The sequence below is a fragment of the Mastigoproctus giganteus genome, chromosome 2 (assembly GCF_048544385.1).
Source record: "Mastigoproctus giganteus isolate SK-2022 chromosome 2, ASM4854438v1, whole genome shotgun sequence".
NCBI classification, from domain to species: Eukaryota; Metazoa; Arthropoda; class Arachnida; order Uropygi; family Thelyphonidae; genus Mastigoproctus; species Mastigoproctus giganteus.
In genome coordinates, this window is record NC_143576.1 from 247,482,925 (window position 1) to 247,506,593 (window position 23,669).

Sequence of the window (23,669 nt, forward strand, 5' to 3'; positions counted from 1 at the left end):
AAAGATGAGACATTCCTTAATGAAGAGGACATTACATCCTTAGATGTCCATCTTCAAGTATACACAAATTACATAGCATATCTTCACTTCGATGAAATCAACAGTCTGTAGTTTAAGAATTAAAGTCCATAGGAAGTCCCATGATTCTTTCAAAAGTTCAAGCTTAAAACTTTACTGCACATGTAAAATATAAACATTAGAAAAAAATCAAAAACTAAACGAGCCAAAAATCGAAACTTACTGGACCAAAACCAACAGATTGCTAATTTTAAATTCACTGGTTTAAGTATTTCACAAAGCATAATTTTTTAAAAGAATCTGGTTTGTTTCATAGTATAAGTGTAAAATAACATTCTATTAGAATTTAAGTCAAATTTCCAGTACTTTAAAAAATATGCACCCACTTCATTATATCCAATTCTGTAGTGCAACAGTTTGATAAAAGTTTTAAAAGCTTATTACAGTTACTGAAAAAATTTCTAGGACATCAAATATGCAGTTATAGCATTCAAGTAGAAATATCTATAAAAGTCTTTGTCTTAGGGCCGCCAAAAGTTATACAACTTTAAATCATTTACTACATTACTAGAAATGACTAAGTATCATTAGAATAAGTCCTCTAGTTCTAATTAATCCACTAAGCTCATATTTACATATTCTATATATTTGTGGTGACTGATGCTTATACAAAATAATGAGTATAGTTACACACAATCTAGTACAAGGATTAAGTTATTATTCAAAAATATTAATATAAATAAATACTAGATGTTTAACATTAACCACACTTGCAGGGGCAAGTATACTCATAAATATACTCGAGTTAACACTTGACTAGATGTGCTGCAATATTCACTTTAACAAAACTGCAACCAATTCAAGTTTTCCGTGCAGAGTCATTTGATGCTACTGCATAGTCGCAATTTAAGGGAGTAAGTGGTGTTGTTGGTGGTGTCAGCACACTGGGATGATAGTAGTGCATATCCAAGATTGCAGAATCATGCTCCACTGGATTATGATCTTTCATATGGTAATAAGGAGGAGCTATCATAACAGGACTTGGATAAGCCATTACTGTAACACCATTGACAGTTTTGGCTACTAACTGATGTGCTGAGATGGGATGAACTACTGTGTGAGGGATGGTTGCTAATCTTGCTGTGGTTGTGGTGACTGGAACTTTTCCTGATGTTCTGTTAGTTGTAGTATTGGAATTTCCTTGTTTTCCACTGTTGCTTTCTGTCTTAGGAAGGGGCATCTTGACTCCCTGATAATTGAAAAGAATGTTTGCAGTTTCCATTAAGGAATTATTTCCACTAATCTGAATAAATTAGATAAATTACATAATCATGCTAGATTTCAGTTGTTTTGTTATCAAACATACCTCAGGAGTTTGAAACATGTTCAAGTATTTACCATTCAATATTCATATGATAGTTGAAATTTAGGATTTGTGTAGTACTTTAAAAGACGAGACAACCAAAATAGCTAATCTATTAACATTAAATTTAGTAGAAAAGTCCTAAGACCCAAGTTCTTGCTTCAAATTTATATTGTTTCTATGGAGGAATTGGGAGAGCCAAAACCTGAACATCCAGAATAAAAACTTGACCTGTAAGTAAAGGTCTATTTATGAAAATAAAGTTAAATTACCATTCTATTTTAAATGAAATCTGGCATTGTTGAAAAATTAATGGATCAAGATGGTGAAATTTCATTCACTAGGAATTTAGTTACATGCAGGTTGTACATTGTAAATATAGGCTATATATAGAAAGGCAACCAAATTGGATAAGGGAACAAAAGGGTGCTTTTACCAAGGAAGTTGAGTTCTAAAAATTAGTTTCTGCAGACTAAACACCTGATTGAGGTGGTTAAGCCCTTAAAATGGATTGAGCAAGCATGGCCTCTTGCTGAGGCTACACATGTGAGAAAGCATAAATTCAGGTTAAGGAAGGATGGTTGCTGGATAGATGAAGTTTACCTTCAGCCAGTAGGTGGTTGATTGTTGGAACAGGCTTCCTTCTGTTATGGAAGTGGGAGGTTTAAACAAATTCAAGGAAGAATAAAAGATTCTTGGAGGGTATAAATGGGTAATGTAGTTTCTTAGATGCTATATAAGCTTGCTTTCCTTTGATCATTTGCCACTACTACACCCAGCAAACTCAGGCACTGCAGGATATTTTAAATTTGAGGGAAACAGCAATATGCTACATCTGTCTAACAACCCATGAACTACTAGTTTGAGGTAGTTCAACTTCAACATTACTTATTAAGTTGTATGGACCTAACTACTTAATAAATGGAAGTGTTGGATATTTTTGGCCCAGGGGCATGTTGAAAAATTCTGTAGGCCACTTTCCTTTCAGATTACATTTAGAGGCAAATAGATTTCTCAAACTCTGAACTTTGCTCCTGAAGTATCAGGAGCCACTTTCTGGTCAAATACAGATAGTGTTTCTGCAATGTTGTTTGCAAACTCTTGGCAGGTAATTAGGGCATTTGTCCAGGGATCCATGTGGAGCCACTCCTACACATCAGTGTAACACTATGCATGAATCAAGATCCTAGACAATTTGCCATTGCTAACAATGGATAGCATATGAACATTAGTAAACAGTTATTTAATTTACCTATTACATAATGGATTTCAAAATAAATGTATGAACACTAATCTCCAATTAGTTGGACTCATTGACATGAAACATCTAATTCACTGAAACCATCTGATATACTGGTTAGACAAATGGCCAAAGTGGGAACCAAACTTACTTAATTATGGATAGTTTCCTAGACTATTTTTCTTAAAATAAGCCAAATAAAGATTCTGCTGGAAAATGGATTCCTAGATCTGGGATGAAAGGACATTTCCATCTGAAATAGTTTCTTCATTTGTGAAATTTAATTCAACCTTTGTGACAGATGTTCAAGAACTTGCAATGTAAACTGCAAAAAGTAGTGAAGAGAAAAGAATTATGAACACTGGATCTACCATAGAGGTTTTGGCAAGTAAATCCATTGGAATATAAAGATAGAGGACCAAGATGTCTGAAATGACAAAATTAAGTTTTACATACTTCAATTTAATAGGACTGAGAGTTGCTTCCACTTTCAAGTTCTGCACCAAAGCAACCAAAATTGGAATATTAAGCAAGTATCAGTTTCAATTTTTTTTATGGAAAATTTACTTGTAGACCTTCAAACAAGTGATTCCAAGCTTGTAAACATCAGCACTAATCTTAACCATTCATACATTTATTGCAAAGACTACAAAAATCACTTAATTCATATCAAGTTAAGTGCACTTTGATTTATTTATTAATAACCTCAATTACAGTGCATCACAGCTCCTAAGGAAACTGGTAAAAAAGCATGTACAGAAGTTAAAGCTGTTAGAGAAATTGTTCCTTTACATCTAGGAGAAACAAAAAAAATTCAGGTATTGTGAAAAAACAAGGCTAAGCTTAAGGAGTTTACTTTATGTATGTCAAGTCTTGCTTCTTAGCTCCACTTCTTTTTCTGAAAAACCACTATACAGAGTAAATTTGCTTATATATATAAAGCAACCAGAAAAGGTAGCTAAGTTGAACTTTATTTCAGAATTTTATATATAAACTGACTAAATTTAATTGAGTGGGTACAAGAGGTCTAAAAAAAAAACCAATGGATATTCACCAATAGGATAACCTTTATTAGTCTATAAAATAGAGGGTTTAATGTATTGAGAAAGAATTAAGGTGTTTTGGCATTAATTCTTATAGCAGGAAAATTATTATTGAAGTAATCAAAAATAAGGGCAGTCAGTTTATGGATACCTGAATCATTTTTCAAGGGAAGTGAAGTTTTGGATATTATATTGAGATAGAAAAGAAAGCAAGTACAGATGAAATTAGACATTACAGGCTGAAAACTAGGTGTAATGATGGTTATCAGATCCTTGTGGTCATTCTTGAGAGCCAAGTTCTAGAATACTAGGACTGAGGTACTGTACTAATGTAAAAAAGAAAAAGCTGAATATGACCCTGCATGAATGAAATTCACATGTCAGGTAAAAGACTGGCAAAGTTGACCTTTGAGAATACTAGTCAGCTTTTAGGCTAAAAAAAAGCAAAGATTAAATTTTAAAATAAGTCATGAGAATAAAAGCCTGTGGAATTAGAATTTTGAATATAAAGCTATCTAAGAATCAGCTTTCAAAATTAAGCAGTACAAAGGATAATCTTATAAGAAATAAGTTTATGCAAGATTGGAAAGATAGAAGGAAGCATTAGAAAATTAGGTATAGCCATTCCTGCAAAGTTATTTGAAGGGGGTTAATGAATAATTAGAATGGTTGGACAGAATGTGGGAATTTGAGTGATGCTGTATAAGTTTGCTTGCTTGTGCAATCTGACACTTAATACTGATCTGCAGTAGGGTGACCACCTTTTCATTTCTGTATTGTGGGATATTCCAATGTCTGTGGTATATTGGCATATGGGGAAAAGGGCAATGGCAACAGTATATAGTACACTGTTTTGCCATTTTAGTGGTTTAACTTCAGTTAGTTACTATTTTTGCAAAGTACATATCAAACTTTAAAATGTTTCAATTAGAAATTAAGTTAGTACAAGAATTAAAATGTTAATCAACAAAATCAATTTAATAAACAAGACAATTAAAGTTAGTATATGCAAGTGTATTGTTGCATCTTGTGCATAAAAAATGCAGTTCATTATTTGAATATAAAATAATTGACTTGGCTGCTTTGACAATATCCTTTTCTTAAGTACAGGTTTACAAGTGTCCTTACATGTATATTTATAATTTCTTTACTGCAATTTCACTTTAAATTTCCAAAGCCTTATTGCATTTATTTCTCCAGTAGCAGTTAATTGAGAACACTATGCAACCATTGCACACAGGAATAGATAGTACAAACAAGAGTAATTGTTCATCTTTTGCAAGTCCACTGCACTTCCACAACCATTTGACATGTTTGGATTTGTCATTCAGAAACCAGAGTAGGCTTTATTACACAATTCATCCAAGTTGAAAACAGACATTTTAAAATTTAAATGTTGATTCCTTTTAGCAGGGGGGGGAAATTTATATAGGTAGTTGTAAGAAATCAAACTTCCAAATATTGGAGATTTGTCATAAAGGGGGAAGTCTTAACTTCAGAATTTTTCATCAAGTTCCAATATCCATTTCTTCTCTAATAAAGATGGTCTTGTTTCTCAAATTCTACTGGAGGAAAATTCTGGCACTATAATATTGTCCCATTTAGTTCTTTTATGGTGCATTGGAAAGGTAAAGTTATTTGAGAAAGCACAGTATGCTAGTATTACATACTTCACAGCTGCCCCACTACTCTTGCACACCTCCAAATACTTAAATTTGAGGACAATATTCCTCTCCTAATGAGAAGGATTGATTTAACAGGCCCAGAGACAGATTTAACAGCAGGTGCATGCCCAACTTCTGAAGGGCCCATGCAAAACCCTAACTTTATACACAAAACCCCAACAAATTAGTTGAACATATTAATTCAAAACTTTGTGATTATTATGCTAATATTAATTATATTCAAATTTTATAGGAAATAAAACATTAATAGTACATATTTATTTAAATAAATGGTTAACATGTATTTTTATTTTCCCTGTTTTTTAAGGTAGGGCCCTCAGGTAGTACTATCCTACTTGTGGCTGCTTTTGTCTTGTAAGTTAGGAACTAAAAACACTGCACTATATTTCATAGTATGTATCACTGAGTCAGCAAGATTTACAACCTTCCACTCAAGTTACTTTGCAGAAATGTTCATTTAAATGAACTTAGACTAGTTTGTCAATGCATATTAGACATTTGAACTTGTCTTTCAGTAGTTGAAGTATCAAATATTTTAGTAGTATATGCAAGGAAAATAGGGGAAGTGTTTAATTCCCAACAATGTTTACATCCTAAAATTTCTGCCAACATTCTCAGAAATGTTGGTGCCAGTTTGTGGGCACCACCATCTGACATCAAGGTCAGATGGCCTTGATTGACAGGGATTTAATAGACAAGGCTCAAGGAATAGTAAAATGAAAGGAATTCAGTATTAAATGCTAAGAATCATGGGTCTTAAAAAAGGGGAAGAATTAGACCAGAATGTAGACTTCAGTCAGTGAGTTAAATCATTGGAACAAGTTACCTCCCAAGGTAATGACTAAGTCTGAAAGGTCAGAAAAACAAGTTCTGGCAGAAGAGAGGGATATAATTTGGAAGTAGCCAAAAATCTGCAGGTTGACTTTTGTCCTTAGCTCTGAAATAATTTAAGTTCCAGGCATATCAATGCTTGATTCTTTTGATCAAGAAGCATGAATATTCTTAGCTAGGAAGTTCTAGTGTATTCACCTGCAAGAAATAAAGCTTATTCTGTAATTGAATCTTCATTATAAAATTGAAGAGACCAGCATGTGTTCTGGAAACTTCCAGAACACATGCTGGTCACAAGGCAATTATTCTCAATGTATACATTCTTAGATTATACAAGAGTTTAAATACTTAATCTAATCAAGAGAAGTCTTTATTTACCTCAGATGAAGATTCTGAATCTGTTGATTCAGCATATTCTGTATTTGGTACAGTACAGGTATATGTTCCAATATGTGATGACTGAAGAAGAGGACTATAATGATATGCTTCTGTAGTTCCAGGTACTCCAGAAGTATGAGATGTAGGAGACAATGATGAATAGATGTATGGTGTTGACTAAAAAAGAAACAAGTCAAAAACTTGTTTTAAGAATTTAGTATATCCAGGAAATTGCTTCCTGCAAATAAGATTTAAATTTGTTGTAAGCCATTTCTGATATACACTTTGCAGTATTTCTGCTGATCAAAAAGATATCAATATGCTATTAAATATTATATTCCTGCTTACAAACAATACATTAGATTATGCAATGAATTCACTAAATTAAGTTTCTCTAGAAACTGATGTTCTTAGCACCAATGACAGTAATACTGTATTGCTATAGTGATCCAAAATGATACAAGTTGTTGCTCACATGCTTGAGAACAGCATTAAAACCAGAAATTGAGGGGTCCAAAAATTTAATGGTAAAATATACATAGGAAAAAATGTCTATCATTTATAGACAAGCTTAGAAACTAAAATAGGCTATAGGAAAATACATTAGAAAAGTTAAAAACATTACTACTTTAGAGGACCAAATCAGACAAAAAAAAAAAAAAAAAAACTTACATAAGGCATTTCAAAGGCACCAGGGTGGTTTGTTTTTATGTTACATGCCACTGGATCTCTTGTTGGGCAGAAATATTTCAATTTCTTAAAATTGACTATACTAAGTAGCATCCATATGAAACCTTCAACTTAGTGATTTTTAAGTTAAATTGTAAAGGTTTCATATGGACATCTGGTCTGAGAACATTAATGGAGAAGTTTCCTTTACTGAGAAAAATCATGCTTTGTTTACTCAGTCAGCTAGACAAAGGCAATATTATAGTCATAGATATAGTCAATTCTGCAAGTCATTAAGTTTAATAATTATAGGGCTCTGGAAAGTTTTCAGAGCCCTAGATCCCATGGCAATGACTATTGCTTGCCAAGACATGGAAGGCAGTCTTGCCTAAGTTCTAAAAATGAAGACAGTGGATTCCAAAGATGTCCAGAACTCCATCTGGACATTCCAGAATAGAATAGAGGCATACGATGCAAGAAAGCAAGCTTATGCAGCATCAGCTGCAAACCTTCCATTTCACCCCTCCATTCCAAATGCCTGTCCAGCTCAGCTTTAATTTAGGCTATAAACTGCCATAACAAAAGATGGAAGTCTGTTCCACCAATCAACCACCCACTGGCTAAAGGCAAACTTCTGCACATCCATTCTACAACTGCCTTTCCTCAATTTGAATCTATTAACTTGGGTTCTTAATCTGAGGAAGAGAAAGAATCTTATCAGCATTCAACCTGCTCAACCCTATGCACAAATGATTGATCTATTAACATCCTTAGCACTTAGGCTTAGTATGCCTGGATTCCAGCTGTAATGAAAATTGCTCCACAAATTTATCACCTTCATGTTTTTGTATCTCATTCAAAATACTATGCAGCATCTGAATGATTTAATCTCAATGAATCATGATATAGTGGAATCCTCCTCTTCCACAGATTAATTGTATGAGGGGACAAATTCAAATTGAGGAAAGACAGTTATAGATGTGTGGAAACTTGCCTTTAGTCAGCAGGTGGTTGATTTTTGGAACCAAACTTCAATCTGTTATAGAAATGGGCAGTTTAAATAGAAGTTTTGGCTGATGCTGTATAAAGTTTGCTTTCTTACATCATATGCCTCTACTAATGTTAAAACCATCTGAAGTGTTAGATTCATTGTATTTTAGGGTTATGCAGTTGTGTAACTGCAAAACAGAATGTTACAATAACCATTTGGTTGTTTTATAATATGAAAAGAACTGCATTAAATCATGCCTCATTTGGAAGTTTAAGTTGTAAAGATTGCAGGCATTGGCATTGTATTACTGTTATGATTTTAAATATAACTAATCAGCTGCTTTTTTTTTCCTTAGAGAACTGAAAAATTAGTTTAAGGTGAACTTGACAAATTGAATGTAGACAAAAATGCTCAACTTAGTACAAATATTTAGCTTTGAATGAATAAAAGCTAACTATACAGGGGAGTAGTAGTCATGCTACTAGATTTTAAATTTCAGGTAGCACATGTCTTTCAGTTTAGTCTAAAAACTAAACTGAAAGACATTTCCACTGAGAAAGCAGTTAAGAAAAATTAATAAACAATATTATGTTCAATTTTAACTAATTGAAATTTCAACCAAATAAGATCCAGATATAGCTTAAGACTAAAAATGACTGTTACCTTTTAATTGTAGCCCTATAACTTACATATCCATCCTGAAAACATGGCAGGGATCTTAAACCCATGGAGCAAAGAGTCCATGAACCTATTAAGGCATAACAAAATATACTGTTGACACTTAGTTTAGGTTACTGATGAGACTAAGTTAAAAATGTTTAACTTAATAGCAACCCTCATGGGACAGGATTTTATGAAAACCCAAACAAGAGGTATTAGAAACCTATAGTACTTAGTACTGTGCTTAGAGGCTGAAAGATTTGTTGACATTACTTTAACTTCTGTAGGCTAATTTTCAGGAAATTATTAAGGAAGGTTGTTCTAGAAAATGGCAGTTGAATGAATAAACAAAGATGAAGTTGGTTCTGTGAGTAAGTTGGACAGAAAGTGGATGTTGGCAGCATGTGTTGACTGTTTTGAAAGAGTGGAAATTAGAGGCCAATTCAGAAGAACAGTGCCCATAGAAGTATCTGTAGAAAAGCCACCCTTCATCTTCATATCAGGACACACACACAAGCAAGTGTACAGCATATATAAATCTGTATATAAATTGATTAACATGCATCTTGAGAATGCATATACAGTTGTGTTAATAAATGAAAAATGTAGAAAGGCATGAAGCTGAAACAGTACATCTATGAGACAGCAAGTGGAAAGACTGTTAGAGGAGTTGTTAATTAACTTAACAACCCTCTTCTGAATGGAATCTAGAAGCCTGAGGTTTTGGGAACAATATTCCATGGTAGGATGGATTTGATCAGAGTGAACAGCTGTTTGGAAGAAAAGAATATCCAAACAAGATGGCTTTATTCAAACTCCATGTGAGTCCCAAATACAGGGTGGGTCAAAAATAGGTATACAGTACTGATTGGCTCATGTATAGTCTTAGGTGTGCAAAATGCCCTCCAACATTGCAACATTCCTGGAACCTCTCCCCAGGACACAGTAACACCTTGCTAACCAGAATTGATGTGTTACTGTGTGTCACAGTAAGACACCTGATCAGAACTGTATACCTACTTTTGGCCCACCCTGTATATTTGGGAACCTGCTATATACTAACCATATGGCAAATGTTTTATGAAAGTAATGATTTGTTTTAATGATAAGACTGGTTTGAATTTAAACAAGCAGATATAAAAAAATAATAAGAATATAGTTTTCTTTACTTTGGTTTTTGGAAAACCAAAGTTTTAAATGAGTTAATTTGGATAGTGTATTATATAAAGTATAAAATACTTTCTGGATAAAATTTCCCAACCAATTGCATAACCAAGAATTGGGGCCATGAGTGGTTAAAAGGAACTGTTACATTTCCATAGCAAAAATGGATTTATATGGTGCTATAGAATTTTATAGCAAAAACTTTTCAGTTCAAGAAATTTAAAGTAAATATACCAGAAGAATAATAAAATTCAATTCCAATATTTAAATTGGAGTTATTTTTGGTACATCAAAAATAAACTGTACTAGTCAGACAGTGACAAAATTAACTTAAGTTGTATCAAAGCCTGCTTGGGGATCAATTCTTAGCATCATATATAAAACTAGTTTATATTAAAATACTAAGTTAATGTTAAGTTGGGAACAGTAAACATTATGCATCAAGTTCTTGAGATCCTTTTTCTATAAAATAGAATTCAGACCAAGAACTACTCAGGTGAGAATTTCTATAAATATTAGAAATTTACTATAAACTGACATTGAGTTAAGAAAATGAAGTTAGCAAATACAGATGTGCACATCCTAGCAAAGTGCATGTGCAATTTGTGGTAGAAAATCTAGTTATGTCATGGCTGTTTGCATTAGCAAAGGCACATGATGCAAGAAAGCAAGCTTATATAGCATCAGCTAAAAAAGCATCTTCTCATTTCACCCATCCACTCACTCCAAATGTTTGGATAGTTCTGCCTTGAATCTATTTAAGCTATCAACTTCTACAGTGAAAGAAGAAAGTTTGTTCTAGCAATCAACCACCTGCTGGCTAAAGGCAAACTTCTGCATATCTATCCTAGAACTGTCTTTCCTCAATTTGAATTTATGCCCTCTCAGGCAATTATTCTGAGCAAGAAGAATCATATCAGCATTGAGCATGCTCAAACCATTTCAAGGCTTTATACACCCCAATCAAGTCACATTGCAGGTGCCTAGTCTCCAGACACTAATTTGCAAAACTTGAGCCTTTCTTTGTAAGAGCAACCTTTTGTTCCATTCACTAATCTTGTCCTTCTCTGTACTTGTTCCAACAGCTCTACATCCTTCTTAAAATGAGGCATTAAGACCTGTATCCAGTACTCAAGGTTTATTGGTTACTTTTTTAAAATCATATAAATCTGGCTTCAAAACTCAAAGTAACCCTACCAAATAGTACATTAAGTCAGGAGCCAGTTGTGGGTACTTTATATCAAAAAAAATTAACCCACTGGAAACAGGTCATGCAACATGACCTAGCATTTATGAAACTGTGCTTATTGAAACAACTGATTAGTTTCCTGAAGTTGTGGTAATAGGGAACTCTAGGATCATATAAAGACATTGTCCATTAAGCACAAACCAATTATGCCACTTCTGATAAGTGGCAAAGTAATGTATAGATAGGTCTTCTATAATACAGGTGTGGTTTGATGCTAAGAAATAGATTGGTTTAAACCAATTGAACTGAGCTTTAATTACTGCCTCTATTATGAAATAGAGCAATTAAGTTAATTTAAATATTATAATATGGCCTAAAACAAACCTTCAGGGAGTTTATTGGACATTAAACTTAGTTCCTTACCAATGCCAATACATAAAGGATATATTGTGTTAAAGTAATGTTTAAGATAAGATTCAAAAATTTTCTTAAGTTTAAAATATCAGTTACTGCACTTTTAAACTGTGGAAACCAAGGTTTAATAATTAAGATGGACAAATTAAGCTTATATTATCAACCATTAAATACAAAAAGCTTACTCAAAAGCTAAATGGAGTCCTGATATTGACTTGCCAAAATGCCAAAAGGTATAAGAGATCAAGTCAAAAATCTCAGAATAGAAATGGTGCAAAAAGCTTAATGTGAAAAACTAGAGGAAAAAGAAAAAACTTTGAATAAAGTATCAGAAAGATGGAAGTATTCCAAAGTGAGAACTAAGTCAAAAAACAGAATTAAACATTTGAGTTAAAGGAATCAAAGAGTAAAATTAATATAGGGAAAATTTGAGTACTATTATTCATAGCAAGTCTTTGGAAAATATGAGGGTTATTCCAAAAGTAATAAATGTGCTCTTCACTTCCTACACAGCTGACATTTGAGGATAATTTGAAGTTTAATGTCAACATAGCTATTAAAAAGTTTCTGCATTAAATGTTTGTGCAGATGCTTTTAAAAGTGGCAGTACTGCTTCAGGTGAGATTAGTTTCAGATCAAAGGTCTTTTGTCAAAGTTAACCAGGGTTGAATGCCAACAAATTCATGAACTGTTACACAAAGTATGACAAATTGAGTAGATCAGCACTATTACATGTTAGTCTCAAAGGCTAAAGAACAAATTGGTATTGAAGACAAGCAACTCTTGGGCAGAAAGATTATCTGCAATACTGATATTGCTTATTGAATTTTAATTGGTGTTAAATAAAAGGTCACTGACCAATGGGTCCCACACTTGCTGTCAGATGAAGCATAAAGAAAAATTGGAATGCAGTTACATGTTGATAAGGTGGAGTTTCTAAAATGCATTACTACCATTGAGACTTGGATACACAATGTTTGAACCTGAACTGAAGCAAATTAGTTCAATGAAAATATCCATTACCAAGCCTAAATTTCACTGGCAAAAATTGAATGGCCATGGCTTCAATTCTGAGGGTATTATTGCTGTTGATAGTGTGCCACTTGTAAGATCAATAAGTAGTGTACTACACATTTGTCAAATTACCTGACATTGGTCAGATGTTGGAAGCTTGTGCCCATATTGTTTGTATGGCTTGTTTTCACCAATTACAAGTGAAAGTACTATCCCCTCAGTCCTGATACAAGTCCTTTCAAATATGAAACATTTCCCTTGCTCAAGAATCATTACATAGACAAAGGTGTCTACAGCATTGGGTGTAGCTGTGACCCAAAGCATACAGCTTAACTTCAGCACAGTTAAATGGCATTCAGTTATTGAACTGTTGGGACAGACTACAGTGAAAGTAAATTGTTACAAAATTAAATTAACTGCTTCTGTTCATTACTCTGGAATAACCCTTGTAGTTATCACAAAAGAAAACTACCAGAAGACTGGACAAAGGCACTGATTGTATATTAGTACAATGTGCTAGAAGCATAGGTAGATAAGTACTTGTAATATGAGCTATTAATTCAAACTTAATACACAAGTTTGAACCTGAACTGAAGCCTTGAGTACTGTATACAGGTCTGAAGGCCTCATTTTAAGGATGTAGAGCTGTTGGAACAAGTACAGAGAAGGGCAACAAGATTAGTGAATGGAACAAATGGTTGCTCTTACAAAGAAATGGCTCTTACAAAGAAATTGTGCAAATTAGTGTCTGGAGACTAGGCAACTGCAAGGTGATCTGATTGAGGTGTATAAAGCCTTGAATGGTTTGAGCATGTCAATACCAATAGATTCTTCCTCTTTCTCAAAATAATCACCTGAGAAGGCATAAATTCAAATTGAGGAAAGACAGGTGTAGGATAGATGTGGGGAAGTTTGCCATTAGCCAGCATGTAGTTGGTTGGTGGAACAGACTTCCATCCTTTGTTGTGGAAGTTGATAGCCTAAATAAATTTAAGGCTGAGCTGGTCAGGTATTTGGATTGAATGGAGGGGTGAAATAGGAGTTTTTGGCTAATGCTGCATAAGCTTGTTTTCTTGCATCATATGCATCTACTAATGCTAATCAGTTCAATGGAAAAATCCATCCTTACCACACCTCTAAATTTCACTGAGAAAAATTAAGACAAATGGCCATGGCCTACAAGGCCAAGGCTACCATTAGCCAGTATAACTTCAACCCTCTGTTTCAGACCTCTTAGAGAGGAGGGGGTCTGTCTATAATCCCTTCTACATACCCTGGTTATTTCTATTTTTTGCATAATATTCTTCAGCAATGTCCCATACTAGAGAATTATGTTAACTGCAGAGTTTAAACCACTTTAGTGGTAGCACTACAAATAATTCCTATATCAATAGGAATTGAACCTTTTGAAATTGAAACATTGTTGGTCCTTCAAAATGTCAAAACTGTCAATATGCCACTGACAACTGAGCTAAACACCAAAGAGCAAACTTCCTATAGTATGCAATGAATAGAGTATAGTAAGACTATCAGAAAAGATTGGTCTGTTGCAGTTTTCCAAAACTGGATGTTTTATCTAATAGTTATTTTCATGACAACTCAAACAAGATCTACCTTACAACTCCATAAAGGAATTTACCCATTTAAAGTGACTTAAGTATTTAGCAATCACTTTAAAATCTTTACTGCAGTAAAGAAAAGATAGAACAAGGATTTAGCTTCTAAACCCATGTGGTATTTGAAAGCTGGTTGGGAGATTGTGTAATGTCTGTAGTAATATTCATTGGTCAATTTGTATTGTGTGGGCTGATAATGTGGAATAACCTGCAGGGAAATCACTACTTCTGCCTAAAGGGGGCAAAATGATTTGTTATTAGAAGTGAAAAATTGTTGAAACAAAGGAATAAGACACTGGTGCTCTACCACATATTAACAACAGCAAAAGAGGTAAGCAAACTATTTGCTATAATAGTGTATACTTGGATTTAGGGGAAGTTGCTACAGATTGAATGTGCAAGTGTTTTGAAGATAGCAAATTGAAACTTTTGCACATTCAGCCCATAGCAACTAACAAAATTCAGTTTTAATGCTATTTGTCTACCTTGTTTGTTAAATTCAGAACTAAGACAAGCTTGACTGTTAAGAAAAAAGAGTTGCTGGTTAAAGTATTGCAGAATCATCTAAACAGGAATAGAATTAATATATGCTATGATTTCTGTAAAGGGTATCCTGTCTGACCAATCTGACTGGACACTAACATTAACAAAGGAATTGGCATTTAGAGCCTTTGACACTGTTCCATGTGAAAGACTGCTGTACAAATTGTAACAGTGTGGCATTAGGATCATGTTACTGCTATGATAGAGGGATGGCTGAGTGGCAGGAGACAAGGTGGTTATAAATGGGTATAGCTTTTTGTACTAATGTTACAAGTGGAGTCCCAAGGATTTGTTGTTAGACCAGTTAAACAATATTAATGATATTGAACATGAGGCTTGAGGTTCAAGTTTTTAGATGAGAGGTTGACAGCAAAGTGTTTAATGACAGTAAATTAAGGTATGCTACTGCAACAAGACCTGAACAATTATGCAGATCAGATAACTGGCAATTATGGTTTAACACTGGTAAATGCAAGGTACTTTTAAAATTTTCACAAAAACCCTGAACAAGGTATTAGAACCTATAGTACCATGCTTGGGTTGAAGGGACTAAAAGATTTGTTGACATTAGATTAACTTCTGTACACTAATTTTCAGGAAATACATATGAAGGAAGGTTGTTCCAGAAAATGTCAGTTGTATGAATAAACTATGAAGATGAAAAGTTGGTTCTGTGAGTTTGAAGTTGGACAGTACATGGATGTTGGTTGGTGGCAGCATGTTTGGACAGTTTTGAAAGAGCAGAAATTATAGAAGCCAATTCAGAAGAACAGTGCCCATGGAAGTATTTGCAGAAAATGCATGCAGCAGAAACAGTCTATGAGACAGCAAGTGAAGAGACTGTTAGAGATGAATCATTGATTAACCTAATTGCCCTCTTCTGAATGGAATCTAGAAGCATCAGGTTTTGGGGGCACTGTCCCAGATATGGGAACAATATTCCATGGTAAGGTAGATTTGCAATTTGTATAGAGTGAACTGTTTGGAAAAAAGTAACACAGCAAAAGGGAAAACCAAGTTTCTTAGATGCAGAGGAAGCAATATTTGTAATGTGCTTGTGCACAAGAGATTAGAAGTCAGGGTAATCCCAAAAGATTTTGCCTAGAAATCAGTGACACCAAAGATAAGCATAGGAGTTTAAGGATAATTTTTGCAAGACAAGACTGAGTTTTACAATTGAAATAAGTTGTCTTTGCCACACTGGAGGATTACCTGAAGATGGCATGTAAAGAATTTGTAGTAAATATTTGACAAGTTTAAGCTGATTGAGCAGGGCAAGGTTTCTCAAAATGGAAAGTGGAATGCAATGTACTATCATTGCAAACTATGGATAGGATTTCCAGTGAATGGAAGGTCAATATATAAGAAAAGTGGGGAAAAAACTACCTTGAGGGACACCAGCATTAGTGGAGAAATTATAGGACAGAGCCAGCTACCATTACCCTCAGTGAGTGATCAGAGAAAACTGGATAACCAATTACCAAAAACAGTTGGCAAACTGTAAGATGGTAGCTTGTTTAGAAGACCTTCATGCCAAACATGATCAAAAGCCTTTGAGATGTCAAGAGCAACTGCTTGTTTCACTGAAAATGTCCATAAATGGGTAACATAAGCCAGAATATTATACCAGTGGATTGACAAAATCCATACTGGCAATCATTGATTAGATGGAAGGTTTCTAGGTAGTTTAAAAGTTAGCAGTTCATTGATTTCTCCATTACTTTAGAATGAGTAGAAGTAATTGCAATGGGACAATAACTGGATGGGAGGGATTGGTCACCTTTTTAGGAACTGGCTGGATATGAGCAAACTTCCAAGCAGAAGGAAAAAACACCTTTGGAATAAGAAAGTGAAAAAAAGCAGTACAGAACAGGAGCACAGGTTTTGAGAACAAGAAATACCATCAGGACCTGGAGCTTTCTTAGCATCAAGATTTGTCAATATCTTTCTGACAGAAGACCACAGGGGGCACTGATGGAGTGTTGGGAAGTGTTTTACCAAGATCATTAATACAAGAGTTGGAAAAATGGGATGCTAGCAGGTCAGCTTTATCCTTGGCTGAAGTGACAGAACTATCTGGTTTTGGCAGAGGTGGGAGCAGAGATTGGGTAAAGTTGTGGCCAATAGCTATGGCAAGAGACCAGAATGCTTGGTTACCATTAGAGCAAGAAGCACATTTTCTACTCTTAGCCTGTTCAAAATCTAGTTTGGACTGGTTAACTGCTTTACAATTGTTGCAAGCTTTGGAGTAGGCAGAAAATGAAACTGAAGAATTGGAAACAAGCCAATGATATGCAATGTTCTTCTCTTGAACAGCCTTAGCACATTTATTGGAAAACCAAGGTTTAGATAAAGATTTTGAACTGGAGTGTGGAATAAAGGATTCCATTCCTACAATAATAATTTCATTGATATCTGAGCAAACTCAGAAATAAGTTTTTAAACAGTAATCTGACCAAGAAAAAGAAATATCACAGGTCATCCCATTTTTCATTCTTGTAATGCCAAACAATGAGATTGGGAATAGCATATGATGCAAGAAAGCAAGCTTATGCAGCATCACCCAAAAAACTTCTACTTCACCCCTCTGTTTGTTTGAAATACCTGTCCAGCTGAGCCTTAAATTTATTTAGGCTATCAACTTCCACAAGGGATGGAATTCTGTTTCACCAACCAACTACCCACTGGCTAAAGGCCAATTTCCACACATCTATCTTTCCTCAATTTGAATTTATGCCTTCTCAGGTGATTATTCTGAGCAAGAGGAAGAATCCCATCAGCATTGAGCATGCTCAATGCCATTGGCTTTATACATCTCAATCAGATCACCTCACAGGTGCCTAGTCTCCAGACACTAATTTGGAACAACCCATGTTTATTTGTACTGCAATGACTCCCAGCAATTGCTGAAATACTCTGCATCTTGTTTGAGGCTGCTGCTCATTCCAATAGCAGTGCAAGAATCACTTTCACCTCTGCCAGTGGCTACTGGCAATCTATTAGTTCCATGTATCCCCAAGCTAGCAGTATTCCAAACCACCTAACACTGCCTTGATAGCATCAGCAAATATTCTTGCACCCTTTCTATTTAAGGGTATTCCATCCCTGTAGAAGCAGTCTCCTGCTAAGTACAGACCAGGCTTAAAAAGCCCTTGAGCCTTGCACAATCTTTCCAGGGCCAAATTGATACAAAGGCTCTCATCATATACTCCCTAGTGTGTCAGGGCAGAATTGCAGACACTTAAATTCAACCGTAATTCACGCTTTTTTCATTCACAGCTCTTGATCTGATTAGTGATCATTCATGCATTAAGAATTTGCAGATAAAGGAACCACTCTGTGATATTGATCACAATTTACTGATGTGGGAATTACTTAAAGATGCAACCTACCATCAAGGGTTAAGGGAAGGGCTTTTGCAAAGGAGATTACAAGGGTCTCAGTTTAAATTCTGTATAGTGTGATCCAATTGATGTCACCAATGTTGAATTCTAAATGGGAATGCTTCAGGGACTTAATTTTGGAGGCTACTAGGCTTTTCATTCCAACTAAGAAATACCTAAAGGTTAGGCCTAAATGGATGTCAGATGAATTAATGAGGCTTGTGGCAGAGAAAAAGGTATGGGATACATAAAGTATCAGGTGACACAGAAGCCTATGGCAGATATAAACTAGTCTAATCAAGTCAAAGGTTAGGCAGATAAATTTTTTTGCAAAGAAAAACAGCAAAGTTTATTTATGTAAGGCATAGAAGGAAAGTGTTGAATCAGATTCACTTTCCTTCACTTAATAGATGGATTGACTGATAATTGACTGATGGATTAAGTGATAATCCATCACTTAATAGATGGATTGACTATTGATGATCATGCCCAGATAGCTGATAAATGGAATGAGTATTTTGCATCTTGATTCCCACAGTTATTCAATGAGGGGAGTGCCAGAAGTTTATCAAATTCTAATAGGAAGCAAAATGATTTTGTAATCACTGAGCAAAGTGGAGGATAAATTGAAGTTGAACATAAAAAGGCATCTAGGGGGTGGACAGGATCTATCCAGTTATATTAAAGGAGACAGCAAAGGAAGTAAGCAAACTCTTAGCCATAGTTATGAGAGCATCCTTGACTCAGGTCTCATCAACTGGAGGTGTGCAAATGTATCAAAAATTCACAAAGGGGATTCAAAAGGCAACAAGTAACTATACTTGATAGTTTGACTTTTGTTCTGGGGAAAATAATGGAATTGCTGGTTAAAGATGCATTGCAGGATCATCTAGACAAGACTGCAATAATAGTTAAGACACAGCATAGGTTTGTTAAAGGGAGGTCTTGTCTGACCAATTTGATTGGATACTAGGTGGTCACAAAGGAACTGAATGACCAAAATAATTCTGGCATTATATACTTGGATTTCAGGAAATCCTTTTGATACTGTTGCACATGAGACTACTTCACAAATTGGAGCAGTATGGCATTAAGGGCAAGTTGCTGCAATGGATAAGGGAATGGTAATAAATGGACACTGCTCATTGTGAACAATTGTTATTAGTAGAGTTCCCCTGTGTTTGATGTTGGGCCCATTGTTTTGTATATTTATCAATGAAGTGGCAACTGAAGTTTAACATTGACAAAGTCAAATTACTGCATATGGGTAGCAATAACCAAAAATAAATGTACCAACTGTGTGGTACTACACTCAGGGAAGTTGAAGACCTGGGGTAATTGTGCAGTCAAATATAAAGTTCACTGAGCAGTGCAGACTGGCTGCCAGGGCAGGTCATGGAGTCTTGTCAATGATATATAGGAATTTAGCTAGCAGGGATAAGGAGGTAATTATCCCATTATATAAGGCAATGGTGAGGCCACACTTCAAGTACTGTGTACAGGTCTGGAGGCTTCATTTTAGGAAGGATGTAGAGTTGCTAGAACAAGTACAAAGAAGGGCAACAAGATTGAAGGGAACAAAGATGCTCTTACCAAGAAAGGCTTAAATTCTGAAAATTGCAGCACCTGGAGAGTAGGCACCTGTGAGGTGATCTGATTGAGGTGTATAAGGCCTTGAATGGGTTGAGCAAGCTGAATGCTGATGGAATTCTTACTCTTGCTCAGATTAACCTGAGGGGACAGTTTCAAATTGAGGAAAAGACAGTTGTAGAATAGATGTGTAGAATTTTGCCTTTAGCCAGCAGGTAGTTGATTGGTGGAACAGACTTCCACCTTTTGTTGTGGAAGTCTATGGTCTAAATAAATTTAGTCTGAGCTGTAGAGGCATTTGGAATGAATGGAGAGGTGAAATGGGTCTTTTGCTGATGCTGCATAAGCTTGCTTTCTTGCATCATATGTCTCTACTAATGCTAAGTAGAGGTCAATGTTGAAAAAAGTTGAGTTAGGGTTAAATTTGAAAGTGTGTGCAATTCTGCCCAGACAATATGAGGGGGTATATGATTAGCCTTGTCAATCAATTCAGCCCTGGAGAAATTGTGCAAGGCTCATGGGATAGAATTTTTTCAGTGTGGTCTGTGCTTGTTAACAGGAGATTGCTTCTACAGGGTTGGGATACACTTACATAGAAAAGGTGCAAGAGTGTTTGCTGATGCTATTGAGGTAGCATTAGGCAGGTTTGAAAATTTCTAGCTTGGAAGTGATTGCAATTAGTGGCTGCAGAGGTCAAGTTGATTCTTGCACTACTTTTAGTAGAAAGAGCAGCCTGGAGAGGGTCTGCTGGGAGTTTCAGAGACTGTGGCAGTCATGAAACAAATACATGTGTTAGGGTAACTAAGAATAAATGCATGTACACCAATGCTAGAAGTATAGTAAATAAATTTTAAGTGTTGGTCAAGAACAAAGGTGGATATTGTTGGGATATGAGACATGCTGTCACACATTAGAAATGCAGAATTGGAATTTGGGGAGTACAATGTGTACAGAAAGGACAGGAATGGAGGGGTTATGCTGTTTATTAAGAAAAACAAAATCAAAAGGAAGTGCATCCAGTTGACATAGATGGACAGTGCAATGTTGAGTCAGTTTGGTGTGACATAAGCACTAGGAAATCAAAAATAAGAGTAGGTGTTATAGGCCTAATAAATCTGAGTAAGACTAAAAATTGTACAGAGAAAGGGTGGGCTAGTAAATCAGAATGTCAATGGGAGATAACTTCCCAGATCTTGCCTGGAACTTGTGGATTTGATTACTCACACTAACAAGACTTGTGGATTTATTGGATAGTCCCCTGATCATGTATTAATTTATTTCAGCTGATATCAGATCAAGCATTTTTGCATTGCCTATATTAGACCATTTACTAAAAAAAAAATGTTCTCCATATCTGATGACAGCTATACCATTTATTTTAGTGTACTAATTTTACTTCAGTTCCCCACTTTGTATTGGCTTGGCAATTCAGCCCATAATTTTTTTAAATCATTATAATAACCTCTAGGATTCTTTCACAAGTCTACTTCACTTTCTTTCCTCACCCTTCTAGTTACTGGCACTAACTTTCACATCCATTTATGCATACTTAGTTCAATATATTATACAACTTATATATACTCTTGCATCCTTTAATGCTGATTTGCATTTTTAAGTGCATCTGTCATACCCAATTTATTAATCTTTCATTCACTGAAACCATTTCATCAACTAAACCTCTTTTCATATGTAGCTCTTTAAACATTACCTTTAAGGGGTTAACATTGAATACCCAATATATTTTTTGTTAATAAAGGGAAGAAAAAAACTAAGTTTGTATGAAATAGGCACAAATACATTTCCTGCCTACAGGCACCATAACTCATTAGACCTGATATGCATTTACTGCAAAATGAAACAGTAACTAGTGTCACTTATATTATGCAAATAGCCTAAATCCATGATTTGGATAAACCATTAAAAGTGGTAGACTAGAAAAGCTGGTACTTCACACTTACCGCTGGTTGGTAGTACTGGTGCTGGGGAACATACAAGGGTTGAGAATAGAAAACTGGATAAGCAGCCTAGAGTATTTAAACAGATTAAGATATCACATGAATAAAAAAGACAATAAAGTTATTGTAATCTTTACAATATATTGTATAGTGAATCAAGTTAATTTCAAATATACTGCTCTATAGGATCATTTTATTCCAAAAAGCTTATTTCTAGTACTACAGTTAACATGTTAACTAAAGTGGCAAGTCCAAGCTGTGTTATTATCCAAATAAGGGCCAAGTCACTCAAAGTAAAGCACACTACTATAGTCAGGAAATAATTCCTATATTATATACTATAAGGTAGCTTCAAAGAATACTTGGACAGAGGTACATACCAATATTGGGATTGTAGTCTGCCTTTACCTAAAAAGACCATATGAACTATTCAGATACCATTAGACTAGATAACCAAAGAACATGGTTCATTGGTGATGTGATCACTGAGTAGCAAGCAAACAATTTAATAACCAGAAAAGTTGAAATGTAGGTGTTTTGGCAAAAAATTCTTGCCTGGGGAGGGGGTTTGATTATCTAATGGTCAATAACAATAAGACAGGTACAGGAGGTTATTTATTTTGTTCATTATCAAGATGGCAAACAGTTTTAGCTTGTCAAAATTAAAAGGGAATCCTTTGACTCAGGGTAAGTCCTGCTGACCTGAGATATGAAAATATCCCAATTCAAAGGGTAATTAGACCTGTTTTTCTTGGAAAAAGTTAAACTATGGAGTAACTGGTTAAAGAAGCATTGCAGGATCATCTAGAGATGACAAGCTATATTTTGGACACAGCATGGGTTTAAGGGGAAGCCTTGTCTGACAAATTTGACTGGTACTATAATGCAGTCAAAGGAACTGGATGAAAACAAGTTTGTTATACTTTGATTTCAGGAAATGTTGACACTGATAAACATGGAAAACTACTATACAAATTTGAGTAGTATGGCATGAAGGGCAAGTTGCTACAATGGATAAGAGGATTGTCAAGTGGGAGAAGAAAGTGGTAATCAATGGACACTGTTCTTCCTACACTAATATTATTAGAGTCCACCAGAATTCAGTGTTGGGCACATTGTTTTATATATTTAAAAATGATATTGATCAAGGTATATCAAGCTTAATGTTGAAGTTTGCAGAGTTGTTAATGACAATAAAGTACTGCAATGGAATCTAGAAAGTTTGGGCAGATAAACTTCAGTTGCTATATTTCAGTCTAACATTAACAAATGTTAAATACTGCATACAAGTAGCAGTATGCTCCAGAAAAATGTACCAACTGTGTGATACTAAACTCAGGGCAGTGGAGAATGAAAAAGAACAGGGGATAACTGTAGTCAGATATGAAGTTCTCTGAACAGTATGGACAGGCTGCACAAGCTCATGGGGTCTTTTCAATGATTAGCATAGGCATATGATGTAAGAAATCAAGCTTATGCAGCATCAGTCAAAAAACTGACTCATTTCACCTGTCCATTTTTCCAAATACCTGTCCAGCTCAGCCTTAAATTTAGGCTATCAACTTCCACAACAAAAGATGGAAGTCTGCCTTTAGCCAGCAGGTAGTTAGTTGGAACACTTCTGCATATCTATCCTACAACTTTCTTTCCTCAATTTGAATTTATGACCTCAGGTTCTGAGCAAAGGGAAGAATCCCTTCAGCATTGAGCATGCTCAAACCATTCAAGGCTTTGATAGAGGAATAAGGCAATTATCCCCATAAGGCAATGGTCAAGCCACACCTTGAGTACTGTATACAGGTCTGGAGACTCATTTTAGGAAGGATGAAGGGCTGTTGGAATAATTACAGAGAAGGACAATGAGATCAGCAAGTGAAACAAAGTTGCTTCTGCCAAGAAAGGCAGAAGTTCTCCAGATTAGTG

General features: G+C 35.1%; 1 protein-coding gene across 1 annotated transcript in view; it reads right to left on the minus strand.

Annotated features, from left to right (window-relative positions):
* LOC150090353 (uncharacterized) overlaps positions 1-23,669 on the minus strand; it is a 92,475-nt gene continuing 68,806 nt past the window's right edge. Inside the window, exons 8-10 of the mRNA XM_090369085.1 lie at positions 21,750-21,815; positions 6,559-6,735; positions 1-1,267 (exon numbers count right to left, since the gene is read on the minus strand). Of these exons, the coding sequence (XP_090225211.1) occupies positions 878-1,267; positions 6,559-6,735; positions 21,750-21,815 (633 nt within the window). The 3' untranslated portion in view covers positions 1-877. The remainder of the gene's footprint in view (positions 1,268-6,558; positions 6,736-21,749; positions 21,816-23,669) is intronic.